The 20,528-nt window shown below is 50.0% G+C and overlaps 1 protein-coding gene across 1 annotated transcript; it reads left to right on the plus strand.

Annotated features, from left to right (window-relative positions):
* Window positions 1-12,919: 12,919 nt before the first annotated feature.
* On the plus strand, window positions 12,920-15,405 carry ANKRD33 (ankyrin repeat domain 33). Its single transcript, XM_077167983.1, has 6 exons — window positions 12,920-13,015; window positions 13,224-13,353; window positions 13,528-13,668; window positions 14,652-15,056; window positions 15,193-15,197; window positions 15,256-15,405. The coding sequence occupies exons 1-6, from the start codon at window positions 12,959-12,961 to the stop codon at window positions 15,403-15,405; spliced, it is 888 nt and encodes a 295-aa protein (XP_077024098.1). The 5' UTR covers window positions 12,920-12,958.
* The last annotated feature ends 5,123 nt before the right edge of the window (window positions 15,406-20,528 follow it).

Below are 20,528 nucleotides of genomic sequence, written 5' to 3' on the forward strand. Positions count from 1 at the left end.
CACACAATCCCCTCCTTCATACAGGCTATAATAGGAGGGCTGTGGAGAGGGTTCAGCAGGTGTGATGACAGGCTTGGCCTAAAGGCTGGAGTGAACCCTTAGATAAGGACCAACATTTTCCTAAGCCCTCCATGATGTCTTGAGACACCTTTTCAAACAGCACCAGTTCCTGGGTCAGGAGGTGTTTGGGTTGGGGAAAGGAGAAAATATGCTAGAAGAGACCCGAATTCCCTACCTCCACTTATACAGAGAATCCTTAGGAGCAAACCACCTGCTTACAGGGGTCTTCCCTGCCCTTGCCCTGCTCCGCACTCCTAGTGCCTGAGGTGGTGCAAGAAATTCCCCTGCGAGGCCTGAGAGAAACTAAGGTTGGGAAGTACTGCAAGCCAGGCGGGTGGAGGCACCTGGGGTTTGCGGGACCTTTGACCAATAAACCAGTCCCACATCTCCCGTCTCCAGCTGTTTTCCTCAGCCCCTCTCTCCCATGGCGGGGGTCAGGCTGTCCTCCTTCCTCCTCCCTTTCAGAGCCTGGGGGCTTCTAGAACCGTTTCTGTCATGAGCCATGTCCTTGCTCCCTTCCTGATTGTCTTGTGCTGCTCTCCTCCATGAAACCAAATGAAATCTATTCACTACCCATCCTCCAAACTCTTTCTGCTTATCCCAGTCCCCTGCCTGGAAAGAGTGTGGGCTTTGGAACGGACTGACCTGGTTAGACTCCCAGCTCTACTACTTTCCTGCTGTGAGATCTTTAGCAAGCACCCAGGACACTCTGAGAGTCCCTTTCCTCCTCTTTAGAATGGGAGTGAACATACCCACCTCATAGGATTGTTCTGAGGGCTAAATGGGCACATGGACATGGCAGGATGTTAGTTCCCTGCTCCTCACTTCTCTAGGTCCTCCCAAATCTAACTCATCTTGCAAGACCCAACCTGTGAGCTCGCTTCTGAAGAAAGCCCTCCCAAAGAGCTGGACCCAGATGGTTCCTGCCCTTCTTTGCACCACCCTCAATAATGGCTTTCTTTACCCAGTATTTGGCTCCATCTCCTTAGATTTTTCAGTGCGCCATCTGACGATCAGACCAAGAGGGAGCGAGCAGGCCTTGCCCTCTGCCAGGCAGTCAACCAATGCTCAGTGCTTGACTGGAGGACTTCCCAGCCCCAGGCTCCCACCTCAACCAGTGCCCAGGACCAGCCCTGTGGTGTCCTGGGGTGAGTTCTATTCTACCAGCAGCCTGGGCGCTCCCATGGTCAGGGCCCTTGCCTTTTTCTTCTTCCGAATCTGCCCTTCTTGGTGCCCAGGAGAGAACTCACATAAAGAGATGGCTCTGTCAAATAGGCCAGGGGAGTGGGTGAGTGAGCACCCCTGGCCTCAGAGACCCAGAGCTGCGAAGTATCCCCCCAGAGGCTGGAGGGGAAGGCCGGAAGCTGAGATGACCAGTTTCTACAAGGCCAGACGCAGCTCAGGACTCCAGGGGTGGGGGAAGGAGGGGAGAACTCTGTAATTGTTCCTAGTTCTGTTACAGCTGAGGGCCTCAATGCTTGGCTCAGCAGAAAGTCTAGAATTCGGTGCATGAGATCCCCTCTCCCTCAGAACTCTCCCAGCAAGAAATGGGGGCCAAGAAGCAAGCCCTCTCCAGGAACCAGGCAGGCCCCCACGCTGGGAGGCTGGGAGGAGAACGTGCCTGGCAGTGATTAGGGAGGGAGCTGGGGCTGGGAGGCCTCAGACTTCAGCGGGTCAGGAATGACCCCAGCGGAGTGTCCAATTCCAAAGCCAAACATCACAGGGATCCAGGATTCCAGCTCACCCCACGTGTGGTTCCCATTAGGGGTGGCTGGGATCTTCCTGAAGGCCAGGCCAGATTCCTGAGCCCCACTCCCAGCCCAGTCCCTTCCCCCTGCGGGCTGTTTGGAACGCCACACCCATCCCCATGGCCAACCCCCAACCTTGGTGATTTTCAGGGGCATCCCATCCCAAATATGCCTCCCGGCCCATTGGATGAGTTTTGCAATCCCTTAACAGGCACAAAGGGGCCAGGGAGAGCTAACCCCCAAGACCCTACACTGTTCCTGGAGAGCCTTCCCTCCTCTCCAGGTTAGCTGCCTTTGTTCAGGCCTGGGCCTCTCTGGCCAGAGCGACTGCAATTGCACGCGCGCGTGCGAGCGCGCGCACACACACACACACACACACACACACACACACACACAGAGCCTACCAGGCCCCTCCTCCATGCTGCCCCTAAGTTAGCACCCTAAAACCCAGGCCTGTTATTTGGTCATCCCCCTCCTTACCAGACCTCCAATAGCTTTCCCGGAACTCTGCAGCTGTTGCAGAATGATGGTCTAGGACCAAATCCGGGCCCCTGATAACACATGTTTGCGTGTGTTTGGGCCACATATAGTTTTGTTTTGTTTTGTTTTGTTGGCATGGGCAGGCTCTGGGAAACGAACCTGGGTATCTGGCATGGAAGGCAAGAATTCTGCCGCTGAGCCACCGTTGCATCCACACACAGTATTTTAAAGTTTTTAGAAATAGTTGTCTACATTTAAAAACCAGGAGGCAACATATACGTGTCTACATTTCTAATTTTTCTTGAAAATATCTGCAACATTAATTCTACATGCCTGCATACAACAACTGGCTACAGCTGGTTAACAAGCAAGGCGTTCAGAGGGGATCCCTGGGGTTCTCACATGGGCCATAGTCCCCACCAGTCCTTATTGTGCCCCTGGTCAGAGGCTTGGGTGAGTGCAGTGGCCTCTGTGTCAGTGGTCTGCCACTGACCTTTTTATCTGACATGCTGCCAGCCTTACTCCTTCCAGGCCCTCCCTGTGCAGATACTTCAATTTGCTACAAGTTCAAGTCTAAACCCTTGACCTGGTTTAAGTGTCCCTTCATCCTCCCTTCACACACCTGTCTTCTTATTCTAGACTATTCCTTCCCTCCAACACTCTTGTTCCAGGCACATCAAACTTCTCACTCTTCCCCAGACACATCATAGTACTTGCACATGCCCAAGTCTTCGCACATGCTGTTCCTTCAGCCTGCTGCACCACTTCTCCTCTTCTCCCCTTTTGCCTCTGGAGAACTTCTATTCATCCTCCCAGCCCCAGCTCAGAAGCCACTGCCTCTGTGGCATCCTCCTGACCCTTCCAGAAGGGGGTTACCTCAGATTCTCAATGATTCCTATGATTTCAGAACTTACACTGTATCTCCTCCCTGTAGGGAGAGCCCCTCCAGGGCAGGGAGCAGGCCTGCTTCCCCTCGGCATCCCCCAAGGCTCACCGGTGGTGAGGAATCAGGCCACTGGCTGGTGGCAGTGATGACTGGGGAAGTGGGGTCACAGCTCAGCCCCTCTGGAGCTGGCCTCTGTGGCTAACAAAGGTTTGTTTGGAGGCTGCAGGAAGGGGAGGCAGCAGGCACTCAGCTCTGCAAGGCAGAGCATCAGGTCCTGGGCAGGAACCGGGGACCCTGCCTGGGGAGGTGGGGAAGGGACTTGCTGTGCCTGGGAGCCCAAATTGCTCAGGATTACTTGTGCTCTTCTACACAGGGTGGATTGTTTGAGTCCCCAGGGGTTGGGGTGGGGGGTGGGAGAAGTTGGGGAGACAGAGACAAAGCAAACCTATCTGTGAGCATTTGAGGGATTCCTGTGCCAGGGCGGTGGGATGTTCTCCTCTGCCCTGTGAGTATTCCAGCGGGTAGAGTTTACTATCAACAACACCCCCCACTCCCCCAGAAAACAGGAGCAAAACATCAGAGCTCAGGGTGCAAGGCCCAGGTGTTCTTATGGGAAAAAAAAATGAGGCAGAGTCTTTGAAACTCTGATGGCCGCGGGGGTTAGCAACTGCCCGCTGGCTATGGCTTCACAGACCCTTTGCAATCAAATCTTCAGGACACATCCAAGAAGTAGGTACACCTTAAGTGCGTGGTACAGCCGAGGAAACAGGCTTAGAGATGGAAGTAACGTGCTCAAGGGACCCCAGCCCTGTGAGTAGTAGCCGAGCGGGGTTTTCAGTCCCGGACTGGGCCAAGTTCTAGCTCCTGCCACCCTACCTCCTCCCCGCGGGTGCCAGCCTCGGGCCTCGGTTCCGTCCCTTCCGATCCGCACACACGCACACGAAACACATGTGTGGACGCGGCAGCGTCCCAAAGCAAGTGCCAACCACGGATCAGGGTGCCCATCTTGTGTGCGAGCTGGGGAGGGCGGCCCCCAAGATCCATCAGGGGCCCTGACGCCAGCGAGAGCAGAAGTAGAACCTTAGGGGTCTGAGTCTTGTAATGCTGTGTGACTCCCACTGGGAACTCCCCTTCCCACCCACCCCCAAAAAAGGCTAGCGGGGGTGCTCTCGGGTCACGCCAGCACTGGCTCCGCGGCGGGCTCCGCGGGTTACCTGGGTCGGCTGCGGCGCGCGTTACAGCCGGCCGTCCCCGCAGCTGGCGCTCCAGGCTTCCGAGCGCGCCTCGGACCCTCCCCCAGCCTGGAGCGGGGAGGGGGAGGGGAGGGGAGGAGCGAGCAGATGGCAGCAATTACGGCGCGGACCCCTCCCCCCGCCGGTAGCCCGAGGCCGGAAGATCAGCTCGGTTCTCTCTAGCTGGCTGGAGGGACGGCGGGAGGAGCTGGGATTGGGGCGCAGGTCTGGGAGGGGCCACTCCAGCGGCGGGCGGGCGGGGCCCGAGCTTCTCGAGGGTGGGGGTATGTGGGGGGGGGAGAGGGTATGAGGGCCAGGTTGGGAGAAAGGGACTGGGAGATTCCCTTAGGATAGGCCAGATCTGCCCCTTTCGGCCCCCATCGCGGAAGCCGCGTCTCCGCCCACTGAGAGCTGTTTCAGGTCGGGGCCCCCAAAAGCCTGCGGGTTTTCAAAGCTCCCAAGATTTTCAGGTTGGGCGGGTGGCCGAGGCTGGAGTGAGGGGAGCTGTACGGTTGTGCAGGTTGTGCCCTAAACAAGGGCTGGACGGAGGGGCGATGGGGTCTCAAGTCCGTGGCCCTTGGCAGGTGCTGCCTGGTTCGGGAAGAAGGGTCCCTTTTCTTATTTTTATTTTATTTTTCTAATTTTTATTAACAAAACCAATCAACATACAATATTAACATTCTTTTTTTTTCATCACATAGTTGTATATTCATCATCATGGTCATTTTTTAGAACATTTGCATCAATTCAGAAAAAGAAATCAAAAGAAAACAAAAAAAAAATTCATGCATACCATACCCCTTACTCCTCCCTTTCATTGATCACTAGCATTTCAATCTACTAAATTTATTTTAACATTTGTTCCCCCTATTATTTATTTATTTTTAATACATGTGTTTTACTCGTTTGTTGATAAGGTAGATAAAAGGAGCATCAGACACAAGGTTTTCACAATCACACAGTCATATTGTGACAACTGTATCATTATTCAATCATCCTCAAGAAACATGGCTACTGGAACACAGCTCTACATTTTCAGGCAGTTCCCTCCAGCCTCTCCATTACATCTTGAAGAATAAGGTGATATCTACTTAATGCGTAAGAATAACCTCCAGGATAACCTCTCGACTCTGTTTGGAATCTCTCAGCCATTGACACTTTATTTTGTCTCATTTCTCTAGAAGGGCCCCTTTTCTGATTCTCACAAAGGGCCCAAATGAACAGATCTGGACTGCTTGGATTTAGGGCTCCTGACTCTAGAGAGGGAGAGAGAGCAAATAGCCAGTATTCAGCCTCTCTGGGTCAGGGGCAGAGCCAAAGAGGGCAGAGGGACTATGGTGGCCCAGGCTGGAGACTACTGGACCAGTCTGGCTGCCTGGCCCTTTCTCTCTTCCTGAACTCCTCTCCCACCTTCACCCCTGGTGATCCATTAACAAATCTGGAATCTGATTTCTCTTAAGTTATATATTTTTATTTTATCGTCATAATATATGCATATATATAACATAAGATTTCCCACTTTAGCCGCTTTCAAATATACAATTCAGTGGTATTAATTACATTCACAATGTTGTGCTACCATCACCACCATCCATTACCAACACTCTCTCATCACCCCAAGAAAAAAACGCTGTACCCATAAGCAATATCTAAATTATAGACATTACTGCACAACAATGAATCAGCCCCTGCCTCCCACTCATTGTCCATGCCCCAGTTACATCCTTGCACAACTGCAAAGGTTCTGTCTGCTTTCCAGGCTCCCCAACAATCAGTTCTCCACACAGCAGCCAGAGGGACCTTTGAGAATGCAAATCAGAGCATGTCACTTCCTACTTAACAACCTCCCATGGCTTCCCTTGGAAGAAAGCCCCAACTTGCTGACCTCTCGTCCTGCCATTCTCCCCCTTCTGTTCCTTGAACTTGACTAGCTTTTCCCCATATCTGGTGTTGGCCTTGCTAGTGCCTCTGCCTGGAACGCTCTGTCCCTCTCCTTCCCTGGGATGTCACCTCCCCATCGTCCCCAGCTACAGTATAAAGCAGCCTCGCACCCACCTGCCTGATCCACTCTATCACATTACCTTCTATATTTCTTCCACACAACCCAACACATTCTGTAGTTACCTTATTAATTTACTTGTTTGTGGTATAGTTTACTTACCGTGAGGGCAGGGAGCCTGTCTTTAGTGTCATCCCCTAGCAAAATGCCTGGCACAAACCTGGAATGAAGGAATCCCCGGAGAACCAACTGGATGCAGGCCTACCTGGCTGCCTCCAAGGCAGCTTCTCCCTGGGAGGGACTGGCTGCACGTGCCTGCATCCACCTGTGTCACCCAGATGCCAGAGGCCTGAGGTTGATAATAACAGTAATCTTAGCAGCCTACTCACTGAGTGCTTACTAAGTGCCAGGTGTGATTCCAAGCACTTTACATGGCTTTGCTAGTTTCTTACAACTCCCCTGTGAAATGGGTGCCAATATCATCCTCGTTTACAAGCTGAGACACGGTCATATATACACACAGATCCACACTAGGACGCACACAAGCAAGTGGGGTCACTTGGCAAGTGCATACTTGCATGGCAAACATTGAATTCATTGATCATTACCATAGAACAGGTAAATGGTAGAGTAAGGAAGTGTATGTATGCGACGGGAACTTTGAATAACTACCGCCAAGAGGGTGGAACAGAACAAAAGGAGAACACCAGGGAAGGCTGGGCATGGCAGGCATGGGGCTAGTTTGGCCCAAGGCATGGAAAAGGGAGCTTGGGCCACAGCCCATGGGTGCACTCTGGGGTGCCGCTGGGGTGCAGAGGAAAGGATCTGGTTCCAGATTTGGCTCTGCCACCCAGCAGAGGAGTGACTGTCATGGAGAAACCACTTATCCTCTTGGGGCCACGTTAGTAAAATGGGGTGGGAGGAGGGGGTTGCGATACCTAATTCACAGGCATCATCAGGATTCAATTTAAAAATGTGCGTGGAAGTGCTTCCTCAGCTGCAGAGGGCTTGCCCATCAGAGGGATCAGGGAGAGGTTGCAGGCTGCGAGCCAGGGAAGCTGGGGTAGGAGCTTTACTTTGGCCCACTGCTGTGTGTTCCGCCAGGGCAGCCCTGGATCTTGTCACTCATTGCCTCCTCTGTACCATGCACACGACACAGTTAGGGCTGAAAAGGTGTTTGTTGGGTGAATATAGGTGTTTGTTGAGTGAATGCCTGTGTGAGGGACTGACCAGGGAAAGAATACCAGAAGGAGAATAAATACATTGACTTTAAGACAGAGGGAATAAAGCAAAGACTAGACACCTGCTCTGAGCCTCAGTATCTTCATCCATAAAAGGCAGTGGCAAGTCTCGGTCCACCTTTTTCTCTGGGCTCCAGGGCAGATGAGATGAGACGTAGCAGGTCCCTGTCAGCCGAGACCATCCCTTGCTAGGCAGGGCCGGGGAGGGGAGTAGCGGAAGTGACCAGGGCTCCCCTCCCCCACGTCCCCGTCCCCTGGAATTTATAGATTCTTCATTGTCCTGCACAAAGGCCTTCTTGGGGAAGGGGTGGGTGGGTGGGCAAGCTGGGGAATTAAAAAGTCAGAGGCTGAGTAACAGCCGGCCACACCCGAGGTCCCATAAATCTGCCTGGGTTTCCTGTCAGATGGCTCTCCATCCCCCTTACCCCAGGCGGCACGCAGGGTTCCTGCTGCTTTTCATCCTCAGCCCGGCCCAGATCTGGGGCCTCCTGGGGCCTCGTGGAGGTGGAGATGTGGGGAGCATGAGTCAAGAGCGCGAGGGAGGGGTGAATCCTGTTGTTTGATCACTTTGCTGGTCAGAGTCCGTCTCACTCCCGTGTGTCCCCCAGTATTTCTAGTTCACTGCCGTTTGTTCTGAGCGGGAAAATGAACTTTCCTTTCTGAAAGGTATTCTGAGGCCGTTGGTGGGAGGGGGCTTGGAGGTCCAGACTCCAGGAAAATGGCATCCTCCTCCACTCTTTCCTCTCTGGTAAAGAGTGGGAGGCTGAGGGTAGAATTGGCAGATGGTGCAGTGTTAACAGATGACAGGGAAGCAGAATTACTCAGCTGCTCTGTCCCTCCATCTTCCCCATGGAAGGGAATGGCTTTCAGACTGGAAAGAGACAATGAACTCAAGTGGGAGGGTCAAGAGGAGAGGGAAAGAGAAAAGCTATGGGGGACAGGGAATGGACGTGCAGAAGACCTGCTTGGAGGCCCACCTCTGCCACTCGCTAGCTGGGTCATCTCAAGCAGGTCAATTACCCTCTCAGAGTTGTGTTTCCTCATCTGTAAAATGGGTCAATGAAAAACCCTGCCTTGACTTTTATGAAGATGATGTCGGTTTCCGAGTTTGTAAAATGGGACTTAAAACTTGTGAAGGTGTTTGAAACACCATAAGGTGTAAAATGATAACTGTGTCAACCATTAGCTGTTGGTAAAATTATTTTAAAAACTAAAAAAAAAAAAAAAAAAAAAACCAAAGTGTCCCAGCGAGTAGAAAACATCATGGCGCATCACAAAGTTTTGCGAAACTTGTCTTTTAGTTCTGTGCATGTTCATGTGTCCTGGGTCCGCATGGAAATGGAAATGTATTGATTGTGGGTGGTGGTCAGAAGAGTTTGAAATGCTCGGCATAGAGGAAATTCTTTAGTGATATCTCTAGAAGGGGAGGGTGGATGAATGGAAACTAGCGGAATGAAATGTACCAGCCTAAATGTAAAGGATTGTGGACTGTGGGTCCTCAGGCTGGGGAGACTTAGCTCTGGGCAGCTCAGGGTAGCTGAGCGGGTGGGGAGGGGTGGAGGGGCTTTCTCAGGACTTACCTGACTGCCCTCTCCGTGAGCCACGAGGCTCTCTCTGCTTTGTAAGATAGATGCCTTGGGTCTGCATGCTGAGGATGCTGTCCCCGAGGGCTCGCTAGGCTATGGACATTACTCCCTCAGCGTGGCTCTGAGCTGAGGCAGAGAGAAAGGGCTGCTCAAGGACCCCTGGACCCTTCCCCCTAAATCCACCAGGACTGCCGAAGAATCAGCAGCAGGTATGATACCGTGATGCTCAGGACCGCCTGGCCTGAACTTCACCCATGACCCTCATCCCCACTCCCACCCAGGAGCCATAGTCCAGGGAGGGTGAGCTGGGCAGAGGGGGCCCTAAATCAATCCCAGACTCCCCCTGTTGGCATTGAGTTATAGCTGCAGGTTTTGTGATGTAGATGATGGTTGGGCAGTGGGGGACGTGACCTATGGCAGGTCACACGGGACCCCCAGAAGGGGCTGGAGCTGGGGTCAGAGGCCACCTCCTCCATTCTCCGCCCCACCCTGCACAGTCCCATCCAGTATCTAGACCTTAAGCATTTCCCCACTGACCGCTGACCTCAGCTGAACCTGCCACCAGGCCTGTAGGGGGGGGTTGAGGGGGTCCTGGAGAAGAAGGAAAGGAGGAGATGACAGCACACTTGGTTCCCTAAAGGTAACCTGGGCCTCATGCTCCAAACCAGGCTTAGGAGTTTACCACGCGAGTTCCTCCTCCGTGGAGTGCCACTGCACTGTCCCCAAATCTCCCCCTTCTCTTCTGATTGAATTCTACCCATCATGACTGGCAAAACTCCAGCCCAAAGGATTAAATGGCTTGACAGAGAGGGAGACAGAGAACCAAGAGAACACATGTTATCAGGTCTTAAGAGAAAGAGAACCAGAGGGACAGAGAGATGGACAGATCCAGAGAGTAAGATGAGAAAGATCAAAAGTTAAAAAGACAGTGAAAACAGACAGAAAGAAGAGAATCAACATAAAGAGAGAAAGGTTGAGGAGACTTTGGAGTGGCCAGGGAAGTGGCATCCTGGGGAGCTCCCACCAGATCTCAGCCAACACATCAAAAGGAGGATAACCTGTAAAGTCCTTTACTGTTAACCCTAAGGCCACCCAACCCCCAACCCCGAGAGCCAGAAGGCCCTGACTGAAATGTACCTGTGTCACCTGGGATGTTATCCATTATTTTATACATTAACCAGCAAGCTCCACTCCCCTAGTACCACACTTATCTCTATCAACAAAGAAATGTACAGAGATGGTCAAGTCCTAGACTGGGGGGCTGGGCAGGGGTTGGGAAGGGGCCGGCACAGAGTCCTTCCGAGGCGGGAGGCCTGGACAGGGCAGGGGCACCAGACATCGCTGCAAACGGAAGGTAAAAGAAACCTCACAGACCTTCGGGGTACCCAGCCAAGATGGCTAAGCTGGTCCTTGGATCTGCAGAAACAACTCCCCTACCTTTTGCTTTGGGTCCAAAATGGAACTCCGCCTCCCGGCTGCTGTGCACTTGCCCTGCAAAGCCCGCCTGCATCTGACCCCGGAACCCTCGGCTAGAGCCTCAACTCTGACGGGTGGGGATATTCTCCCAGGTCCTGCCCGTGGCTGCCACCTGCTGGCTGAGGGTGGCCCTGCGGCAGCACAGCCCTCGTGGAGGCTGCCGGGCATCTGTACCCGCCCAGAGGGAGCCTCTCTTAGCTTGGGGAGGACAATGTCAAAGGCAAAACGTGAAACCCCCTTTCACCTGGCCAGGTGTCCTGGAGGCCTCTGAGCACTGATTAAAGTCTCCCTATCCCTCGACAGCCATTCCTGAATTCCCAGGGAGCTCTTCAGGCGAGAGGCAAGACCAGGAGGAGGCACACTGTGCTAGCTGCAGGGGACACAGAGATGACCCAGGTTTGAGAAACAGCCAAGAACGAGATTAATGACAGTGGGTGCGAAATGCATGTGAGCCGAAGCCTGTACCTGACACAGAGTAGGTGTCGACAAATGAATGAAGCACAGAAATAGCACTGAGGAGTGAGGACTCTGTGTGCAGGAGAGGATGGAGAGGAAGAGGAGGCAGCAGTGAGGGAAAACTGCCTGGATTCTTTTTCTTTTGTGATTAAGTAATGAATTTCTTGCTGGAGGATTCAGCCATTATACTAGTGTGAAAAACACAACGTGGACCGTTTCCTTTCACTCCGCTGCTGTGCTTCTTCGTAAGTAACCCTGTCAGCATTTCAGTGGGCAGCCTTCTGTCTGACAGGGCTCGGTCTTGGCAGCACGTGAGAATCACATCGGGGACTTGAAAAAAAAACCCATTGCCCAGGTCATGCCCCAGACTGATGACGTCAGAATTTCTGGAGGTGGTTGCCAGGCATCACTATTTTCATAAGACTCCCTAAGGGGGTGCAAGGATAGTTCCGTGGTAGAATTCTTACCTGCCATGTAGGAGACCTGGGTTCGATTTCCAGCTCATGCCCCCCCAAACAAACAAACTAGCAAAACAAACAAACAAACAAAAACCAAACAAAAATTCAACAACTGGTGCTGCAGTAACGGAATACTCGCATGGAAAAAGAACGAAATGTGACCCCGCCACACAGCATACAAAAAAAAGAGTCCCTAAGTGATTACAAAGTGCAAGCAACGTTGAGAACTACTGTTATAGTCATTTACGCACATGTAAATAGCTGATCGAAGTCATGCACAGACAATATAGACAGGTATTACATTTGGCTGCCGCCCCCATCCCACCCCTAGGTAGTGTGACATGTCTTGGAGTTATTTTGGGGACAGTCCATATGCATCTATCTTACTCTTTTTGAATGGTGACATATTAGGCATGGTCCATACTCTAACCCTTCCCCTCTTGGGAAACATTTAGTTTGCTTCTAATTGGTTTTTATTTATTTATCTATTTTTACTTTTACAGACAGAGCTGCAAGGTAATTATATAGGTCTATTCTTACTCTCCAAGCCTGTCCCCAGGTGGGAGGAGCAGCCCTCACTCAGGACCAGCCCACCGGGGACAAGATTGTGGGGCGGGTCTTGGTCAGCTCCAGAGAGCAGAGCGCTCGCCCTTCCCGGCCCCCAATCCCTTTCTAACCCTACATGACCCAGCTCAGGTCAGGCTGGAGGTATTTACAGCGCCTCTTTCCTTAAGTCCTGCCATCTGTTGCCTGCATTACTTCCTGGGGAAGGACAGTCCACCTCCAGCCCTCTGGAGACCCCGTGAGCTTGCCCCGAGGAATCTGGGGGGCGGGAGGAAGTGGGTCGCTGCAGGCTCCAGACTGTTCCCCAGCAAAGACGGCTTCACAGGGACCCCCCCCCCCCCACCCCCAGGGAAATGCCCCATGGGGAAGAGAAGACCACGCCCCCCTCTCTCTGAAGCTCCTGCCCTCTTAAGGGCCTGCCACTCTGCCTCCTGCCTACAGTTTTTCCGCTCCTGGTGGCTGGGGCAAGACACCCATTAGGGAAAGTCTCTCTCCAAGGCAAGGGGTGGGCTGTGGACAGCTGCCAGGACCATTCCCTGGCACGCAGAGACTCATGGCTCCCCTCTGTTCTGTTTTATAGGTGCCAGCTGCATGAGGAGTGGACTCTCACCATCTTGCCTTCAGGCTGGAAGTGGAAGCACTGTCACTGCAGAAGGGAGGACTGGACGGAACTGAGCTGTCCTGCCCCGGCAAGGAGATCCCTGCCCCAGGCTGCAGGCTGGGGGCCCTGTACTGGGCCTGTGCCCGCAATGACCCTGCCCAGCTCCAAGCCATGCTGGATGGTGGACTCTCCCCAGAGGAGGCCATACAGGCGGACCGCAATGGGAGGGTGAGCTGTCCCAGGGACTTGCCAGGGCAGCTGGGGGCAGCTCTGCATGCACACCAAACCATCCTGCTCTGACTCCCTGATTCAGTTTCAGGGTCCTCAGGAGGAAGGGAGGGGATGAGGGTGGGAATTCACAGGGCTGGGACAGGCCCTGGGGCAGGTGTGGGCTTGCAGGGCACGGGTGCAGGGGCTGAGCTGCTCCCTCCCCCAGACAGGCCTCATGGTGGCCTGCTGCCATGGCTTCGAGAATGTCGTGGCCCTGCTCAGCCGCTGTCCATTCCTTGATGTGAACCAGCAGGACAAAGAAGGGGACACAGCCCTCATGCTGGCTGTCCAAGCAGGTGGGAGGCTGCTGCCCCCCAGCCCCACCTCAGCCCTCCTAGCCCAGAGGGGTCCCCAGGCCTAGGCCCTTCACGCTGCCTTCTCCAGCCCCAGGCTCTGCCGTGGGGGGTGGGGGTGGGTTATGGAGCTTCCTCCTTTTCTTGGGAATCGAGCTCCGCCCCGGTGCCCTGCAGGCCACCTGCGCCTGGTGAATCTCCTGCTCACCTACTACGCGGGTGTGGACCTGGAGCGCCGCGACCAGCGAGGGTTCACGGCACTGATGAAAGGTGCCCTGCGGGACCGCTCTGAGTGCGTGGCCGCCCTCCTTATGGCAGGTGCGTGGGGCCCAGACCATTGAAGCTAGAGCAGCTTTTCCAGTTTATAAACAGGGGAAGGGCAGAGATGGAGGATCTAGAGACACTCTGGACAGACTTCCTGGAGGCGGGGAATGTGCTTTGGGCTTCTCACAACCAAAGTTCAGCGACTGATAGCTGTATTTACAATGTATATGATAGTCCCAGTAAGCGTGGGAGAATCACCTTAACCAACTGGACAACCTAAAATAAAAAGGGTTAGTATCTGGAAGGTTCTAGTCCTGGCCCTGTCACTTGCTGTGTGACCCTGGGCAAAGGGCCTCCCTCTCTGGGCCTCACCAGTATCATGAGGGTGCTGGCCTTCTCTGGATGACCTTCAGCTCTGATTAGTCAGGCAGGGGACACAGTGATGTGTAGTTGAGGCCAGTAGCCTCAAGGAGCTCTGGGCTGAGATCCTGGTTATTTCCCGAGGTGGGACTTCCCTCTACAGGCCATGCTGGGGGACCCTAGCCTCCAGCTTTTCCCTTCCCCCACCTTACCAGACTGGGTTTGGGTGAGAGGGGAGAGAACTTCACATCCCCTCCCTTGGATCAGAGTGATGCCTTACCTCCTAGGATGAGAGGGGTGTGGTGATGAAGAGGAGAACTAGGAGAGGGAGTCAGCAGAACCCCCACCCCCCATCCCCAGGGGCACAACTCAGACCCCTCCTTGGGCAACCTGCATACCACCCCTCTGGGCAGCTCCACGGATTCAGGAGGGCCCTCTTCTGCTCCAGGTTTGGAGACCCCCCAGTAGGTCTCTGAAATCTTTCCCCCTTTCTGGGCTGCAGTTTCTTCCTTTCTTAAATAGGAGGTTGCAAGACTGGCTTTCCAGATTCCAGCTTCCACTGGGCTGGAGCCTAAGGTTTGGAATCTAATCCAAATCAGTGCTGCTGCTAAAGAACCCGCTCTTGCACAAACTCCCAACCCCTGTCCCACCTGCAGCATGTCTGGGCCCCCTCCCAGGTGCTGACTTGACAGCGGTGGATCCTGCTCAGGGCAAGACAGCCGCGGAGTGGGCGGTGCTGACAGACAGCTTCCACACGGTGCGCAGGATCCGCCAGCTGCTGCGACGGCCCCACGCCGAGCAGTTCAGCCAGCACTTCCGGCCAGAGTGGCCGGCCTTGCCCGGGCTTGTGGCCCAGGCCCAGGCCCAGGCCCAGGCTGCCCCATCCTTCCTGGAGCGACTGCAGGCCATCTGGAGTCTCCCCTTCCTCCAGTCTGCTCCTCAGGAGGGGGGAGTCCTGGACCACTTTGTGACTGTCACCACCAGCCTGGCCAGTCCCTTCCTCACCACTGCCTGCCACACCCTGTGCCCTGACCAACCACCTGCACTGGGCACCCGAAGCCCTTCTGTGCCGGAGCTGCTGGGCACTACCCCATCCCTTCCCCTAGCACCCCAGACCCCACAGGGAGTCCCTGGTCCCCAGGCCGTGGTCCCCTACCAGAATCCTCAGGGCATGTCGATCCTAAGCCCTCGGTGGCTACAGTGCAGGGACATTCCTAGCCCCAGTCCCCCTCCCCCTAAGATCCTGCTCACCAAGCCACCCTCAGCCCCCAGCCGCTGCAGGCCTCAGCCCAGTTCTGCAGGGCATCACAGGCTGGCCCTTCCTGTCTGGCCCTATCAGAGGCTCAGGATGGAAAGGAAGAGAAAGGAGGAGGAGGCCAAATGGGCCCAGAGCCTGGGGAAGCCGGGCTAGATGGGACTGGGAGCAGGTAATCAGGCTCTCTCCCTTAGGCTGCTTTCCCCTTTGGAGCATCCTTCTGCCTTCCCTTCCACACTTGCCTAACTGAATCTGTTCTCAATTGAAGTTTACTCCTAGCAGCCTCGCATTGCAACAATAAAAGAGTGGAAATAACCTAAGTGTCCATCATTAGGGGACAAGTTACATTGATGATGGGTATAATTAGTGTACACCCTGTTTTAGTTTCCTGGGCTGCTTCAGCAAATACCATGAAATGGGTTGGGTTAAACAATGGGAATTTATTCATTCACTGTTTTGAGGCCAGGAAAATGTCCAAATCAAGATATCATCAAGGCAATGCTTTCTCCCCAAAGCCTGTGGCGTCCTGGGGCTGGCTGCCGGTGATCCTCGGCTCCTCTGTCACATGGCAAGGCACATGGGAGCTTCTCCTGGTCTCGTCCTTCTCTTCCAGGTTACGTTTCATCTTCTCCCTGTGATTTTCTCTTTTTCTGTCTCAATTTCATTTCAGTTATAAAGGACTACAATAAAAGGACTAAGACCCACCCTGACCGAGTAACCTCGTCAAAGGGTCCTACTTCCAATGAGTTCATACCCGCAGGAATGGATTAGATTTAAGAACATGTTTTTTCTGGGATACAAACAACTTCAAACCATCACACACCTGTACCGTGTATTCTAGGAAGTGGTAAACCAAGAATAAGGAAGCCATTTATGTTCTGATATGAAATTATCTTCAAGATACATTAAGTGAAAATAACCAAGGGCCAGAACAGTGTATGCGGCATGCTACTATTTATCCAAGTATAATTTTCAAAATATAGAATATGAGTAATACAAACATGTAGTGGGGACCAAGGTTTATTGCCTAATGAGGGAACCAGCAGAATGGATCAAAGAGACTTTAAAAACTGGTTTATGCTGGTTGACAGCTCTGTGAATATACTAAAAACCACTGAACATCCATCGTAAAGGGTGAATTGTCTGGAATGTGAGTTATACCTCAGTAAAGCTGTTATTTTTTAAAAAGTTGTTGTTTAGAGTCAGTGGAAAATAGAATGCTGGAATAAGATTAGAAAGTTATATTTTAAAAAGGGAATAAAACTGTAACTTTTTTTCTTCCTACCAGATAAAAATTTTGCAATGTTCAATCTTCTACAAGTTACCCTCTTACTTTATAGAATCTCGGCTCTATCAATAGTAAATAGCATGTCAAACAAAGTTACCTTCACCTAAAAGACCCACAAGTACGGCTATTAGCCAATGATCTAAAATGTCTCTGAAAGGTCATTTTTGCCGTTTGTCTTATTTACAAGTTTTGAGTATTTTTTCTTAACACATTGGCTGCATAAATATATTGTTTGACTATGCATAATAATAGTAGAAACTACTAATAAGGTGCTTACTATATACATTAACACATTTAACCCTCCCAATAATCCTATGAGTATTTTATCTTTTTTAAATTTTTTATTAATTTTTAAATTAAAAAAATATGACAAGAAAGAAACACAAACAGTCTCAACATATGATCATTCCGTTCTACATATAGAATCAGTAATTCACAATATCATCACATAGTTGCATATTGATCATCATGATCATTTCTTAGAACATTTGCATCAATTCAGAAAAATAAATAAAAAGACAGCAGAAAAAATTCATACATACCATACCCCTTACCTCTCCCTTTCATTGATCACCAGCATTTCAATCTAAGTTTATTTTAACATTTGTTCCTCCTATTGTTTATTTTTATTCTATATATTTTACTCATCTGTTGATAAAGTAGATAAATGGAGCATCAGACATAAGGTTTTCACAATCACACAGTCACATTGTGAAAGCTGTATCATTATACAATCATCTTCAAGAAACATGGCTACTGGAACACAGCTCTACATTTTCAGGCAGTTCCCTCCAGCCTCTCCATTACATCTTGAATAACAGGGTGATATCTACTTAATGCATAAGAATAACCTCCAGGATAACCTCTGGACTCTGTTTGGAATCTCTCAGTCATTGACACTTTGTCTCATTTCACTCTTCCCCCTTTTGGTGGAGAAGGTTTTCTCAATCCCCTGATGCTGAGTCTCAGCTCATTCTAGAATTTCTGTCCCATGTTGCCAAGAAGGTCCACACCCCTGGGAATCATGTCCCACATAGACAGGGGGAGGGCAGTGAGTATGCTTGTTGTGTTGGCTGGAGAGAGAGGCCACATCTGAGGAACAAAAGAGGTTCTCTTGGGGGTGACTCTTAGGTCTAATTTTAAGTAGGCTTAGCCTATCCTTTGTGGGGTTAGGTTTCATATGAACAAACCCCAAGATTGGGGGCTCAGTCTATTGCTATGGTTGTCCCCACTGCTTGTGAGAATATCAAGAATTCAACTTGGGGAAACTGAATTCTCCCCCTTTCTCACCATTGCCTGAAGGGGACTTTGCAAATACTTTTTTATTCACTGTTCAAATCACTCTGAGATTTATCGGGGCATCACCCTGGACAAATCAAGAAAATATGTCCTACTCAAGGTTCCATGTGCTTATGGCGTTCAATTACACTGTCTACATAAGTTATATTAGGAAATGCACTAGTCAAAATATAAATTTTGCACCAAATAAACAGTTTTTGCTTTAGTCTCACACATAAGCTAAAATTTTGAAATATTAATTACTATAAATTTTCAGCACCCTGCAGTAATGACATTCCTATGTTCTCCCTCATGCAAAAACAAATTTTTAAATTTGTACATTTAGTCACTATCATTGCACATTCTAGGCATTCCTAGATTATACCATCTCAGTCTTTATCGTCTATCTTTCTTTCTGATTTCATTTGTGCCCCCAGCCCTCCTCCCTCTATCATTCTCATATTCAGCTTCATTCACTGTTCTAACATAATTGTATTACAGTTAGTTAGTATTGTGCTGTCCATTTCTGAGTTTTACATTCAGTCCTGTTGCACAATCTGTATCCCTGCAGCTCCAATTACCCAATATCTTACCCTATTTCTATCTCCTGATGGTCTCTGTTACCAATGAAATTCTCCAAATTTATTCACTAATGTCAGTTCATATCATTGAGACCATACAGTATTCGTCCTTTTGTTTCTGGCTAATCTCACTCAGCATAATGTCCTTAAGGTCCATCCATGTTGTGACATACTTCATCACTTTATTCTGTCTTACAGCTGCATAATATTCCATCGTATGTATGTACCACAGTTTGTTTAGCCACTCGTCTGTTGATGGACATTTTGGCTATTTTCATCTCTTTGCAATTGTAAATAATGCTGCTATAAACATTGGTGTGCAAATGTCCGCTTGTGTCCTTTCCCTCATGCCCTCCGAGTAGATACCTAGCAGTGGTATTGCCGGGTCATATGGCAGTTCTATACTTAGCTTCCTGAGGAACCGCCAAACTGCCTTCCACAGCAGTTGTACCACTTGTTTGACATTCCCACCAACAGCGGATAAGTGTGCCTCTTTCTCCACATCCTCTCCAGGACTTGTCATTTTCTGTTTTATTCATAATGGCCATTCTGGTGGGTGTGAAATGATATCTCATTGTGGTCTTGATTTGCATTTTCCTAATAGCCAGGGAAGTTGAGCATCTCTTCATGTGCCTTTTGGCCATTTGTATTCCCTCTTCTGAGAAGTGTCTGTTCAAGTCTTTTACACGTCTTATAATTGAGTTGTCTGTCTTTTTGTTGTTGAGTTGAATAATCTCTTTATATATTCTGGATACTAGACCTTTATTTGATATACCGTTTCCAAATATTGTCTCCCATTGTGTAGCCTGTCTTTTTACTTTCTTGAGGAAGTTCTTTGATACACAAAAGTGTTTAATTTTGAGGAGTTCCCATTTCTTTCTTTCTTCAGTGCTTGTGCTTTAGGTGTAAGGTCTGGGAAACCACCTCCTATTATAAGACTTATATAAGATATCTCCCTACATGTTTTTCAAACAGTTTTATGGTCTTAGATCTAATGTTTAGGTCTTTGATCCATTTTGAGTTAATTTTTTGTATAGGATGTGAGATATGGATCCTCTTTCATTCTTTTTTTTTTTGCATGGGCAGGCACTGGGAACTGAACCCGGACTTCTAGCATGGCAGGCAAGAACTCTGCTTGCTGAGCCATTGTGGCCCTCCCCTCTTTCATTCTTGATATGGATCCTCTTTCATTCTTGTATTTTATTTTTGAGGACACAAGGCACAGAGAGGTTGAGTAATTGCACAGGGTCACACAGCTAGCAAGTGGAAGAGATCAAGACTAAGATTCAGCTCTCCAGTTTGGAGACCAGGGTCTTAACACAAAACCTGACTGCCTCACTGGAAACTCCCTGGAAAGAAGCCCAGAAGTTTTCTTTGGGGAAGATGACTGAGTGGCTGAACGAGGGTAGAGAGAGACTTTTCACTGAATCTCTTTTTGAACCTTTTGACATTTTTAACAACCTTTCCTTTTTAGAACAGCTTTAGATTTACAGAAAAATTGTGAAGATAGTATAGAGTTCTCATATACCCCAGACTAGTTTTCCCTATTAATAACGTCTTTAATGTTAGTAGAGCACATTTGTTCCAATTAATGAACCCAGATTGACAGATTGTCATTGACAAAAGTTCCCACTTTATTCAAATTTCCTTAATTTTATCTTATGTCCTTTTTCTGTTCTTGGATCCTAGCCAGGATACCACATTATATATATATATAATGTGGTATCCTGGATAGGATATATATATATATATTTTTTATATATATATATATTTAACATGGGTAGGCTCCAGGAATCGAACCTGGGTCTCCAGCATGGCAGGTGAGAACTCTGCCACTAAGCCACCATTGCGCTGCCCACCACATTATGTTTTAAGGTCATGTCTCTTTAGGCTGCTCTGGGCTGTGCCAGTTTCTCAGGTTTTCCTTGTTTTTGATGATCATGATGGTTTTTTTTTTTTTTTTTTGAAGTTTAATTTTTTTTTTTTATTAACAGAAAGAAAAAAAAAAAGAAATTAACACAACATTTAGAAATCATACCATTCTACATATGCATCAGTAATTCTTAACATCATCACATAGATGCATGATCATTGTTTCTTAGTACATTTGCTTCGGTTTAGAGGAACTAGCAACACAACAGAAAGAGATATA

This window comes from Tamandua tetradactyla, chromosome 7, assembly GCF_023851605.1.
Source record: "Tamandua tetradactyla isolate mTamTet1 chromosome 7, mTamTet1.pri, whole genome shotgun sequence".
NCBI classification, from domain to species: Eukaryota; Metazoa; Chordata; class Mammalia; order Pilosa; family Myrmecophagidae; genus Tamandua; species Tamandua tetradactyla.

Excerpts from the sequence above, each read along its gene's own strand:
- ANKRD33 (XM_077167983.1), top strand. The coding sequence starts at position 12,959 with ATGCTGGATGGTGGACTCTCCCCAGAGGAGGCCATACAGGCGGACCGC. Across the intron at positions 13,016-13,223 it reads AGGCGGACCGCAATGGGAGG|ACAGGCCTCATGGTGGCCTG; the intron begins GTGAGCTGTCCC and ends TCCCTCCCCCAG. Across the intron at positions 13,354-13,527 it reads CATGCTGGCTGTCCAAGCAG|GCCACCTGCGCCTGGTGAAT; the intron begins GTGGGAGGCTGC and ends GGTGCCCTGCAG.